This window comes from Jatropha curcas, chromosome 11 (assembly GCF_041381405.1).
Source record: "Jatropha curcas cultivar XTBG-Jc1 chromosome 11, XTBG_Jcur_1.0, whole genome shotgun sequence".
NCBI classification, from domain to species: Eukaryota; Viridiplantae; Streptophyta; class Magnoliopsida; order Malpighiales; family Euphorbiaceae; genus Jatropha; species Jatropha curcas.
The window spans coordinates 8,687,609-8,701,111 of record NC_143161.1 but is presented as its reverse complement, the minus strand read 5'-3'; the positions used below and the strand labels follow the sequence as shown (position 1 = coordinate 8,701,111).

The window sequence follows — 13,503 nt, the reverse complement described above, 5'->3', positions numbered from 1 at the left end:
ACATCATGCTGATGTTCTTTCTTCTTTTTTAATTTAATTTTAAATTATAAAACAAAACTGCTTTTTTTTTTTTTTTTTTTGAGAAAGCCTCAGAAAATTGAAAATGCTCTATGAAAAGGAAAAAAATAATAACTACAGAAAATAATAACTGAAAGAAGGAAAAATAGAACAAAATAGTATCCTTAAATAAAAGAAATAATAGGAAATTATATATAAAAATTATAAATTATACAAACGTGCAAGCGTACAAACAACATGTTGTGCATGTAAATGTAAATTTTAATATTAATATCTACACATGCAGCTCTAATTTATGTAACATAGAGATTATTATTAGACAATGTCTAATATTTAAACTATATTTTAACTCAAGTGTAACTATTACTAACAACATGTAATGCATGTTCTCAAAAACTAATTTATAATTAAATATCTGAATTAAAAATTTTGATATAATTAACTACATGTAATTGCTTTTCAAAAAAGAAGTGCATTTAATTGAAAATTTTCCAAAAAAATCAAAATCAATTATTTTACCTCATTACTTTATTTATTTGGGATTTACTTGTTTAAATTAGATTTATGGATACACTCATCGATCAAATCAATAAAAAATAATTTTCTATTGAAACGATGATATTTCTAAACATATAACGAGAAAAAAGGATAAAATATTTAAAATTTATAATTGAATATTTAATTAATAATTGTGTTAAATTAATTAAAATAAATTATTTTACTAGGTTTTTACCTTTCTTTTTCTCATTCTCTTGTTTTTATTTTGTTTTGGAATGGAAAAAAAAAATTCACTCTATGCCATTTTGTTTGCTTGTTATTCTTTTTTGAGATGTCACAAAATTTTTGCAAGATTTCTAAATCTGTACATTTAAACAATTATTTTTCCATAATAACATTTATGATTGTTCATTAAATGAAGGATTTTTATTAATATTTTAATGAGTTAAAGGTAAAAACAGGTAAAATAATTTTTGTTTGACTAAATAATATGCGTATTTTTTCAAACCATGCAAACAAAATAAAACAGAGTAAGTACAAGAATTTTTTAAAACTGTAAAAAAAAAAAGAAAAAAGAAAAAAGAAGTGAATGAAAGTTTATATCTAATATCATTTATTGGAAAAAATTATCCATTTTATTTTTTTGAAAAAATAATCCAGCTAAATATGCTTAAATTGTAATTTTTTTAATAATTCAAACACTCAATTACAAATTTTTTCAATTTAAACACTAAAATAAAAAAATAAAAAAAATTAAATATCAGAAATATAATTAACCTTAATAAAATACGCGTAGATTTGTATAGATACGTTAGCTGAACTATCCTAATTCCTAAATGATCCAGCTTAGCTAAATCCATAGCGTAATAGATTGTTTGACTTAGAAAATATAGTGTAATAATAATGAACTTGACATGTAAAAATCCACGGGACATACGTGACCAGCACCACCATCAAACCAAACAGGTCCAATGATCAAGCAAATGATAGAAGCTTGTGAGGCCTACATCCTTCTCAATTCCCCTTCTTTCTTCACTCAATATATTATTATTATTTATATTACACCATCAAATGTAACACAGAAGCTCCTCCTCCTCCTCCTTTCCCTACCAAGCTTTGACTTTACATGTCATTTTTTTTTTTAAAAAAAAACATTATTATTAAATTCCCTCTTCTCTTGGGATTTTCCGTTGAAATGACAAAGTTTTTTGAATTTGTCTTTTTGTTTCAATCTCAGAGTTTGGTATTGGGCGATGAATATTATGATTCTTTCATTTCTTTGTTGTGAAAGGTAACCCAGGTTCTGTATTGACATTGATGAATCTAATCTGATCAACCCCAAAATCGTAGAAGAGAAAACATATTAGATCCACCATCTACCTATTTTGCTTGATCTTCTAGTTGGGGCATGGACTTGATCTTCGTTATAAGATATGTATAGCGACAACCACAGGTCTAAAACCAATACATTTGGGAAGTGGTTTAAAAGAAAAAATAAGAGAGCGGAAGCAAATCACTGCTTCAATGAAATTACAGGTTCATCTTTCTTTATCCTTCGTTTCCTGCCTTTTTTTTTTTTCCTTTTCTACGTGCCTAGAAGGCTAAAACCATCTACATAATTTCATTACAGACGATAGTGAAGAAGAAGCTGAAGAAAGCCTTGACAACCTTTTTGTTCAGTCATCGGAGATTGAACCATGCATTTTAACTAACGAGTTAAGGTAAGAAAGGATGCTAATATTTCCTTTCAAAAATTATACATTTATTTATCTTATGACTCATCTATTTTTACATATTACAGAATTTTTGTTGGTACATGGAACGTTGCCGGAAGGTCTCCAGTAGGAAGCCTAGCAGTAGATATGGATGAATGGTTAAATCTGAAAGATGCAGCAGACATATATGTACTCGGGTATGTATGTGTGTGTGTGTGTATGTTTTAAGGGTGTTTTTAAAAATGAGTAATCTAATTAGAAAAGACGTTTGGCATTAATAATGGAACCTATATTCACGTCCTGCAGATTTCAGGAGATTGTGCCTTTAAAAACAAGAAACGTAATAGGAGCAGAGGACCCAACGGAAGCGACAAATTGGAACCTTCTTGTAGGAAAAACACTGAATGATAAATATGGGTGTCCATGGTTAACTCCTACCACAAATTCAATCTCAAGTGACAACTACCAATATGAGAAGATTTATAATAATTCCGAGAGAAGAACAAGTTTTAGTGGCTATTTTGGGATTCAAATGAGGGATAAGCTAAGGACACAGCATGAGGATTTATTGGGGGGAAGTAAGTACAAGCTAATGGCAAGCAAGAAAATGGTTGGAGTGTTTATAAGTGTATGGATGAAGAAGGAATTATTGAGGAAGTATTGCGTTTCAAATGTGAAAGTCAGTTCAGTGGCTTGTGGCATTATGGGTTATTTGGGAAACAAAGGTTCTGTTTCAGTTAGCATGTCTATAGAAGGAACAAGTTTTTGCTTCGTTGCTGCTCATTTAGCTTCTGGTGAGAAAAAAGGAGATGAAGGGAGAAGGAATCACCAAGTTTCGGAGATTTTTAGGCGAACTTCTTTCCCTCGATCACCTAAAGACGATGATAATCCTCATCCTCTCACCATCTTAGGACATGAGTAAGTGCTCTTCTTAGCAAATCACTTACAAGATAAACATGCTTAATTTAGACATTCTAAGTTTCCTCCATATTGTGGAAATGGAAATTAGAATTGTGCAAACATGAATAATTGCGATCACAATAACTACACTCAACTAACGCTAACAAGACACCAATGTATATTCAAAGAAAGATTAGTATGATCAACAAGATCAAGTCCAAGAGCTTGCAATTTTCATGTATAAAGTCTTGCATGTGATCAGAAGTCAACAAAATTCAAATGTTCAATTTTGTTTTAAGTTCCAAACTAAGTAACATCCATAGATATCATTCTGTCCGAAATAAATGCTGTAATGGAACCTAAATTATTAGAAGAAATGAGGAATAAGAGAATGAAATATCTGAATTCAATATTAAGCCTCATCTTTGATGATCTGATTGTCACGTTATGCAGTCGCATATTCTGGTTCGGAGATCTTAACTATAGATTGTACTTAGAAGACAACTTGGCGAGGTATTTGATAAAGAAGCAAGATTGGAAAGCATTGCAAGAGTTCGATCAGCTTCGGAGGGAATTAGAAGATGGTGGAGTATTTCAAGGTTGGAGAGAGGGAAACATAGAATTTGCACCTACGTACAAGTACTCTTCATCTAATTGCAATCGGTACTCAGGTGGCATGCCAAGCAGATCAGGAGAAAAGCAAAGAACTCCTGCATGGTATGTGTAATGTTTGTTTTTCAACTTGATATGGTTTAATATTTAGATTGTTCTTACCTTAACTGCCAAAACAGTCCTCTAGCATTCACTAAATAGTCTATCTTTACATTTTAGATTGTACAAGTAACTTGAGCATATGTTTGAAACTGGTGGCAGGTGTGACAGAATTCTATGGTATGGAAAAGGAGTGAAGCAACTTTCCTATTTTCGCAGTGAAAGTAAGTTCTCTGATCATCGTCCTGTATCTGCTCTATTTTCAATCCCTGTGGAGGTCGCAAACCGTAGGATGCATAGCAGCCGAAAAGTTGTCCCAATGCAGACAGTTCTTCCTACCATAAGACCTTCCCAAAAAAGTGTAAGTTCCAGAAATATTTTTTTTATCATTATTTTCTAAGACTTTATGTTTGGGAGCTATTCCAATACCAGGTGTCCATGAACTATTATCATATCGTGGTTGCCATTTCAGGAGCAAGGGAAAAGTAGTGATCAAGAGACTAAATCAACCTTGCTATCGCTAATGACAAAAGATATAGAAGCATCGCCTACAATTATGCCAATACTATAGTTAAAAAAAGAGAATATAATTTGCAGCTAGGCCGTTGGATTATTATGTTGCAGCAGGCTGGCTTTCTGAAGATATGTCATTCTCATAATATTGTTCATTCTTTTTCACCTATTGCTTTGGGTTCAAAAGTGCAATCTTTATTTAAATCTTATAAATGAAAGCAAAGTTGATTAGATGAATGCTAGCAGCATTCATTAATAACTAATTATTTATGACTTTGGATCAAATGTAATTAATAATGGACTTTCAAAAAGAGTGTAGTTATAGTATTGGTTTAATCATTTTGATGGGTTGAAATATTGTTGGATATATTAATGCAGCCTAGTTGAAATTTAAACGCAAAGTCATTGAAGTTATTCACTTTTCCACATTATGTTTCATCTGAACTCTTTAATTGAAGATGGGGCCTTGTTATGATAACTCTTCCTCATTAAGACCATCCAATACGTGCCCCAAATGCTCACACACTTAAGTGGAGTTTCGGAATGCGTGTTATGTTTAACCAACACCTAAAATGCAGCGCAAGCAAGAAGAGTACATACAGGAGATCAATTTGCCTGAAGAATTCCCCCCAAGAACTCCATGTTATCTTCATGACACGCAGGACATAAACATCTCTTCTGTAACTCCTCACCGATTGAAGCATAAGTCTGTTCCAGTTCACAAGTCTGCTTGTTTCCAGTCAAAGAAAAACTTTTTTAAAGTGTTTATGATAACCTACGTTACTTGTTGGAGTGCATAAAACATTAATACATAGAAAGAAAAACAGTCCAATTCCGTATTTGCTTTCTTAACCAGTTACCAGTTAGGTGTAAACAAGTTCAAGCCTTTGGTCTTTTTGATTGCTGATATAGAGAGCTAAAATTTGATAAAAGCATTTTAGCTTTAGCTAGTTATAAACTTTTAAAAGCTTCCTCTTTTTCACACAAAAAAAAAAGCTAGGTTTTCAGAGGATTAAAATTTTTTAGTCGGTTGCTTTGAAGTGAAAGGCTTATAGTACTCTGCGAAATCATTTAGCATGATCATTGAGCGGGTCCAATATAAAATTCTGTTAAGGATATCTAGTCAGATCCTGCAGTGCTTTTGTTTCTTTCATTATCACCTCCATCAAGGAAATCTTCCTCTGAAGATCAACATATTCCTGCTGGATCTGCAGGGACCCACATATTATTGTCCAACGAAAACTGTGACATACTTGTAGCTAAAAAACAAAAATTTTAAACACCTGAACGCTTGAGTTGTTCTCCTGTCAAATAACATAGCCATTCTGAATAGTAGCCTTACAAGCTTTTGATATAGAAAAACCGACTTCTTACCTGCTTTTGAATATTCTGCTCTGCTATGTATTCTTGTTCCTCTTTAGTTGTTTGAGAAACAACATGGGCAAGCATATTGTCAAGAGTCCTTAAATCAGGTTCAACGACTACCTCCATCACAACTTTTCTGTCCGCTTCTGAAATGATTATATAATGTTCCAGAATAAACACAATGAAAAAGAAAAGACAGCAAATAAAAATATCTATTCCGTTAACAAAAGTACCCTGATCTGAGACGGAAAAAAAGAATAGGGAAGTGACTGCTGTTAGATAGTCAGATGTAAGTTACTGTGCCTTGCAACTTTATGACGACATAAACAATCCTTGTTCTCAATAATACATATATATTTTCTCAATAATTTGATAGGAAAATTCCAACCCGTAATGAATCTACAAAGAGCATTAATGTCAACATGGTTTCAGAACTAACTAATATATGAAACTATTCTAATCATAAGCCAATGATCGATTCAATTGAAACCAGTTTTCCTATACATTGATTTTGGGTTAAAATTGGTCGAGAAGAAATTAATTTTTTGCACAGTTTAAGATTTTATCATTAGGATATATATATTTCAGAAAGAGAATAGACTTTACTACCATACACCTTATACATAATTGTAAATTGTAACTGAATCCTTCAGGAGAAAAATATAAAGAAAACAATGATTTATTATTTCAACAAGCTCAATAACAGCAACATTGAATAGTCTTACTGAGGCCCTCACCCGCTGCAGTTCCACTGTTATCCTCTTTCTGGAAATTGGATGTTCCTCTCTCCTGGAATTTTCTAAAATTGAAAGAACGTTGAAGAATTAATTGCTTTCCACTAGCAAATACTAGAATCCACAATGAAATCTAACATGGCATGCTCTTGGCAATAGTCACATCAGCGGGGCAAAGGAAAACAGAAAATTGTTATACCAATCTGCTCTGAGAATTTTCTTGTGACAAGATCAGCAAAGCAATCATGGAAAGTCATAACATCAGGTTGCTAGGTTGTCATTCAGTAAAGTTTGATTTCGTTACTTCAGATTCAAAAGCTTTAAGTTTTGTGAAATATTAAATTAATTAGAAAACAGCATGTTCATAAATGTCTGTAATTGAAATTAGTTGCAAAGACAATTGCAATCCATCAGACCTCCAAAGATGCTGTAACAGATAGTGATGCGAGTGAAACTTTGCACAGATGTTCAGAAAGCTGCCTTTTCTCAAGAATAGAAAAGAACAGTTTGCAAGAGCCCATGTATAGAACTATAAATTTATACTAGGAAGAACCAAATTTAAAATGAGGCAAGCGACTAAATAAAACTTAGTTAAAATGAAGGACCAAAGCTACCATTGCAATATGTTTTGTGGGTTGTTGAAACAAAAGGATGTTTTGAATAAAGTTAACTGAATAGTTTACGTTGAAGAATTTTCTAAAATTTTGGGGTAGGGAGACTGTTATTAATTTTCTTGTAAAGGAATTTAAATTTTAGAGGTGAACTTTTAGGGATACCATGGTCCGTTCATGCTTAAGTAGTTCCTGCAAGAGCTCCGAGATAAGTTGCCAGATGCATTAACAGGTAAGTAAACTATTTCCGAAAGTAATTCAGCTGATATTTCAAATATGTCATCAACTATCTGCACTTGGCTGACCCCCTCTCTTTCTTTTCTTCTGCAGCTATTAATTAAGTGTCCTTGACAGCACAATGGATGAATTCAAAGAAAATCACCAAAAAGAGTACAAAAATGAAGTGTAGCTAAGGTGCAGAGAAACTTTAAATTTTGGCCAAGAAAAAAAGGAAGTCAGTCATAAGAGGCATGTGAGCCAATGTTAGGATTTAGGAGACTTCTATATTAGCGGACCAAACTGAAGAAAAAAAAAGATATATAGATAGGGAGAAGAAGAAAAGAAGCACTGGGAAAAAACCACTCTAATGGAGGAGGCGACTAACAATAACTAACAGGATGCGGAACATTTATTCTGGAAATGAGACTTAATTTGGTAATTAACAGACAACAGTTGCAATAAAACCTGAATCGGGATGTTAATTTATTAGATTGAACAACAGATTTTCGTAGTTCTATTTTTAATTTATTTTTTATACCTCCCAGAGTACTCTAACAGACAATGAAATGGGGTGGATATCCTCTTCCACTCCTTTTCCATAGAGGCATAAGATCCAATCAATTATACAATGTTCTATGTTCACACAACACAAGCCGATTATCTTACAAAAGAAATAGTTCCATACAAGTCAATCAAAGCACAATCAGAACATTTATATATCAAGCAGCTATACTGATGGAGGCCAACAGAAAATAGAGAATTTATGTATGCCTCAGCGTGATTGACACTAACCTTATCCTGGCGTTCAGCTCAAACATCTGACTGATAAACTCATCTCTGCATAAACAGCAACAAGTAAAAACTAGGAGTATTTTAATATTTCCTTTAATTTTATTAGAATAGTTTATCATGTTGAAGATAACAAAAATGAGAATACATATAACGGTTATTTACCTTGCGGCTCTTTCTTCATTCTTTTTCACAATTAGGTAACATGAAGGTTCAAAGATGAAATTGGAAATTACATAGAGTATTAAAACCAAAGCGATTCTTATTTCAGCCAAAAAAAAATAGCCGAAAAATATAAGAGGAGACAGGACCAAGACAGGGCCTAGTTACCACCTTAAGACCTTCTACTTCTGATCCAATGGAGGATATTTCATCTTGAATCTGAGAAATTCTTCCCTGTAAGCATTTCAACTCGTGAGATTTTGAAAATAGATAAAAATCTAAACGATTGGATCGAAAAATAATCAAATTGAATTACACGGACCTCTAGAATTTGAATAGAAGTAACGTTCATCGCTAATTCAAATTCATAGCCTTTAAGCTCTTGCTCAGTAGTCTCTTTTAACCGTTTTGCTCCTTCTAGTTCCGCATGTACTGCTTCAAATTCAGATCGAAGCTCTTCTATTCTCTTCTTTAGGCCAACTACTCTTCTCTCTGCATGCCTCCATGCATAGCTCCAACATTTTAGCGACAGATCGGTTGCCGAGAAAATGCGGTAACTTATTTTTCTTTTTAAACAGAATCTCTGATTATTATTCGTTTAACTTAGTAAACTTTCTCAACTTAATTTCTTTCATTTTATCGAGAACCGCAAAATTGGCCTCCTTTTGGTTGCCGAGGAAAAGTTAGAGGAGAAAAAGAAATTAAACTTAAATCTCCGAATTCTCCAAAACTTCAACCAATAAAACAGAACATCGTCACTCTGAAGCGTGTGATTTTAGGATCATGAGGCTTGATTTTAGAAAACGAGAGAAACGAATTGGATTTTCTCGCCATTTCCTTCATTTTCTCGGGAACCAAACTTATAAAGCAATTAATAAAAGAAAAGAACGAATAGGAGAAGTGTAATGGATCAACCTCCTTGTGACTTCTCAGAGACGCAATCACGAATTAGGGTTAGTAGTTGCTTCTGTGTATCGATTCCCGCCATGGCTTTTTTGAGCTATCTATTTCCCGCCGCTCTCTCTCTCTCTCTCTCCAACAAAATGAACAAATTTCAACTTTGCGAATTGCGAATGGTCCGGATAGAGCAGTTATGGACCCAAACCTCCGTTTTATATTATTATGGGCTCACATAAAAATGCGGTCACGTATATGGACTTTTATTAGGCCCAAATTAATTGAAGAAGGCCTACAATCTTCTTCTTCCTTTTTTTAATCATCGTCCGTTGAATATGAAATAAAATGCAATTATTTTTCTGAATATGAAACAGTTAGTTGGATTTTTTTTTTTCTCATTCTATCAAATTAAGGTAGGATAATAATGAGATATCTGAAATTCTAATATTTTGCATTTGGAATTGATAGAAGTGAAAAGATTATAAGATTGAATACTAGAAAATGTTATTGATCGCAATATATCCTCTGTTAAGTTCAAATATAGATATTTATAGGCAATTTATTAATGAATAATTTTCTCTTTCTTTTCTTTTCACTTTCTCTCTTCTCTTTTTTTCTCCAACTTCTTCTTTCTTTTTTTCACTGAAAACCCTAATTAGCTTATGCATGACTAACAAACCTAAAAATTAACCATGGTCAATTGACATGATTATGCTAAAAACTAATTTTTTAAATTAAAAATTCATGTTTGTCGTCATTTCCAACAACATACATAATTAATTACGTGATAAAATGAAGAAAAATCATTGGTTGTGGAAACATATATTCAATGAATTGATTTTCCTTCAAAATTAAGTTTCTTCCACACTTAATTCTTCAAAATCACCCAAGATTGTATTTGTCCTTTTTGGGTGTCACGATGAAGGATCACAGTGAGCCAATTAGCATTACTTTATTTTATAACATAGCGATTTTTAAGGGCAAAATGCATAGAGTTGCATCTGAAGTTTATGCAATTTGCCTTATAGCATCCTCAAATTTACGAGGACTAATCATGACTCTATATTTTCACATTTCTGTAATAACTATGCCTCTCACCAAACTAAAATGTAAAAGTGCAAAAATCATGATTAAACTGTTACAAAATTATTTCATTTTGGAGAGAGGTATTGTTATTAATGAAATGTGAAAAGTATGAGGTTGTGATAGACTTCTCATAAACTTGAGAACGTAGACAAATCGCGTAAAATTCAGAGCCAACTTTATATATTAGACCGATTTTTAAGTAATTACAAACATAATTACTATCATAACTGGTTAAAGGGCAGCACATTAGAATATAGGAAGAGAAACCCAACTTAAAACTTTTAGATCCAAAACATCACCCTTTTCTTACATAATACATTATAGTTAACAAGACATAATAACAAATTAATAACACACTCATCATTTACAAACTTTTCCAAGTACAAAAGAGCATTTCGTAATATAAGGTATTATATTCTATAATACTGCGATTTTGAAGCAATTATAAACATAACTTGTTTACAGACAGCCCAATAAAATATGAACAGAGAAATCGAAGCTAGGTCCTAGCTATGAGTCCTTTACAAACTTTTTCAAGTACAAAAGAGCAATTTACTTGGCAGCAACATATCTATAAAATTAAAGGCTAATGTGATTATATAATATAATTATGGCTAACAATTACTGATGTCTAGGCCCCAATAATTTCCTTGTTGAGCAACAAAGTTTAAACATCAATAATCATAAGAGCAAAGACTTTGACGTATAATATTAAATTTCTATGGCATCTGAAGGGAAGATAATAATTAGAGAAAGGACCTAGCTATGAGTCCTTCTCCTGCCTGCCACATAAAAAGATTGCACAATAAGGACATTTCAAGCACTCCTTTGAAATCAACTTGAATCAATTTGCATGTTCGTTAAAGCCCTAAACAAAGCATGCTTCAAAGGGTACTTGGATTCTTGAGTTGTCGTAATTTTTTAGTAACTTCTAATGTAACTTGTAAAATGAGTAAGGGAACAATGTAAAAGACCTAGCTAAATTCTCGGATAAATTCAAAACAAACAATTTCAACTTCAAGCAATCAATTTAATTTTCAAAGCATTGTCTTCATTTTCTATTTTAAACACTTTTATTTACTTCATTTGTAATTACAATTTTATTTCAATGCAAGCAATCCGAGGTAATTTTTATAAATTTCTCTATCCAATTTATTTTAATTGTACAACTAGTAAAACGTATACTATGAATCAAATCCACAGTCTAAAAATCAGATCAAACCTAATTCATTTTTTTAAAAGTTTGTGTATTACACACATTTACCATATCTGCAATTCTCCATTCAAGCTATCAGCCAACAGTTTGGTTGTTCTTTCCTTTGAAAGAACCAACAATACAATATAATTTATGTCCTATACCAATATTTTAAAAAATAAAATTTATTATTTTCCAAGTGTATCCTGAAGTAGAGATATATATTTAAAAAATTAATAAAATATAATAATCAATCATTGCTCAAATCTTGAGAAAATCAATTTTGAGTAAAGAAAACACAAATGGAGGATGCATAATAAAAAGAGTGGCAAACCAAATATATGCCACTATGGAGTATGGAGTAACATCTCATGGTGAAAGTAAAACAGTAATTCGGAAGAAAAAACTTACTAAAAAATATTTATCTGTCCAAGTTGCTTCAAAAAAAATGTCACATTCAGAATCACCACACACATACAGAAGAAAATTTAGTGATCTTTTTATGACTGGAATTGCCTTCCACTATCAAAAAGACAAAAATCAAGAGATTTGTTTTATCAAATACGTATTATTATTCTATTAAAGTTTAAGTAGGAGGTTATAAAAAAGTTCTGAAGTCTTTAGACAGATTAAAATAATATTTTTAATGGTTATTTTACGTAACAGTATGTAAGAAAGTGAAGAAAAAATGAATTTTAATACTAATTGGAAATATAAATCTAATCTCAATATTTAAATATTAAAGCTAGAGGAATTAATAGGTTATTAAAAGGCTTTAAAGCAGTAACTACGACTGTTTCAAGCCATCGCAGAGGCCATCGGCCTTAGGGAGGTTTTATCTTGATTGCTCACGAGATCTATTGGTAGGGTTCTAGTTGAAACAGATTACCTACGATTGTTTCAAGCAGTAACTATTGGTTTTGATTCTTATTTCGATTGGGCACCAGTGCTAGAAGAGATTAAATAACTACTTTTTCAAATATCATCTAGTGAATTGGTTTGGGTTAGGAGTCAAGGTAACAAGCCTACACATGCTCTTGCTCGTATGACATGTTTACATCATTGTTTCCGTCTATAGGACTCGACTCCCCAATGTATTACAGATCTTATTTCTCATGATTTATTATAAATATATGATCTTATTTACCTAAAAAAAAAAAAAAAAAGGCTTTAAAGTCTTTTTTTTAGAAGAAATCATTACGAGCATAAATGACACTGGATAGATAAATTGATTACACTTACAGTAATTTCCCACCTAAATGATATTTTTTTTTCCACAGTAAAAAGTTTGTGCACTAACAACGGTAAATGCAATTAGACTATCTCCTTCTTTCATGATGGGCTCTACTAGTGGTTGCACCAAGTCTCATCAACAATGCAAGACACTAGGGATATGTTTGTAATTTTATGTAAATCATAAAGGGTAAATATGTAATATTTTCAATTGACGTTGTTTTTACAATTCATTTTTTAAGATTTGTTAATCGCTTTTGTTTATATTCATTCGGCATTTTTAATTTATCATACACAATTTACAATTTTTTTTATTTGATTCACTTTTTATTTTCATTTATTCATCACCTTATATTATTCTATTATTGTTGACGTTGGACGAAAAACACCTAATAGAGCGAAGCCAAATATGATATGATCCACGTGCAAAGCCTAAAAGATGAGAGCCAGCAAAGAAATACTTGGACCTTAAAGCCCAATATTGTGTATATACTGTTAGTATTCTAGAAAATCTATTTTACCTGGAGTGCTCTTCTCCAAGTTACATAAATAGGTGCAAATATTATTGTAAAGGACATGAATTCCAAAACATACAAACCTTTTTTTTTATTTTAAGAAAAATCAAACTAAAATTTCATTAATTGAAAATTTGTATATAGAAAGTCTAATAATAAACCACTTATACAGAAAATAAAAAAGCACAATCTTGATTTGAAGTATTTGATCGAGTTGATATAGTATAATATTTGTGTCATAGCGATCACTTGCTCCACTTGATGGCAATTCATGGCCACTGTTCGACTCCATGGTCTTTCTACAAATCCGATCTGATTACATTCAAATTTATTCCTTTTATT

The 13,503-nt window shown here is 31.7% G+C and overlaps 2 protein-coding genes across 3 annotated transcripts; one reads left to right on the top strand and one right to left on the bottom strand.

The window, feature by feature from the left end:
• The first annotated feature begins 1,501 nt into the window (after positions 1–1,501).
• Positions 1,502–4,694, top strand: LOC149492501 (type I inositol polyphosphate 5-phosphatase 8-like). The gene is made up of 7 exons (XM_089716611.1): positions 1,502–2,052; positions 2,147–2,237; positions 2,318–2,428; positions 2,538–3,149; positions 3,585–3,848; positions 4,005–4,203; positions 4,315–4,694. Exons 1-7 carry the CDS (start codon positions 1,950–1,952, stop codon positions 4,411–4,413), a joined length of 1,479 nt encoding a protein of 492 aa, XP_089572737.1. The 5' UTR covers positions 1,502–1,949; the 3' UTR covers positions 4,414–4,694.
• A 63-nt stretch (positions 4,695–4,757) lies between these two features.
• Positions 4,758–9,304, bottom strand: LOC149492500 (spindle assembly checkpoint component). 2 transcript variants are annotated; one of them, XM_089716612.1, is made up of 8 exons: positions 9,151–9,304; positions 8,558–8,727; positions 8,407–8,469; positions 8,239–8,258; positions 8,077–8,121; positions 6,446–6,519; positions 5,730–5,866; positions 4,758–5,563 (listed from the first exon to the last, which is right to left on the bottom strand). In XM_089716612.1, exons 1-8 carry the CDS (start codon positions 9,221–9,223, stop codon positions 5,465–5,467), a joined length of 681 nt encoding a protein of 226 aa, XP_089572738.1. In that variant the 5' UTR covers positions 9,224–9,304; the 3' UTR covers positions 4,758–5,464. The 2 variants fall into 2 exon arrangements, with proteins under 2 accessions (XP_089572738.1, XP_089572739.1); XM_089716613.1 differs by having other exon boundaries at positions 6,458–6,519.
• Between the last annotated feature and the right edge of the window lie 4,199 nt (positions 9,305–13,503).

Excerpts from the sequence above, each read along its gene's own strand:
- LOC149492501 (XM_089716611.1), top strand. The coding sequence starts at position 1,950 with ATGTATAGCGACAACCACAGGTCTAAAACCAATACATTTGGGAAGTGG. Across the intron at positions 2,053-2,146 it reads CTGCTTCAATGAAATTACAG|ACGATAGTGAAGAAGAAGCT; the intron begins GTTCATCTTTCT and ends ATTTCATTACAG. Across the intron at positions 2,429-2,537 it reads GCAGACATATATGTACTCGG|ATTTCAGGAGATTGTGCCTT; the intron begins GTATGTATGTGT and ends CACGTCCTGCAG.
- LOC149492500 (XM_089716612.1), bottom strand. The coding sequence starts at position 9,223 with ATGGCGGGAATCGATACACAGAAGCAACTACTAACCCTAATTCGTGAT. Across the intron at positions 8,728-9,150 it reads CTCTGAGAAGTCACAAGGAG|AGAGAAGAGTAGTTGGCCTA; the intron begins GTTGATCCATTA and ends GGAGGCATGCAG. Across the intron at positions 8,470-8,557 it reads CTTCTATTCAAATTCTAGAG|GGAAGAATTTCTCAGATTCA; the intron begins GTCCGTGTAATT and ends AAATGCTTACAG.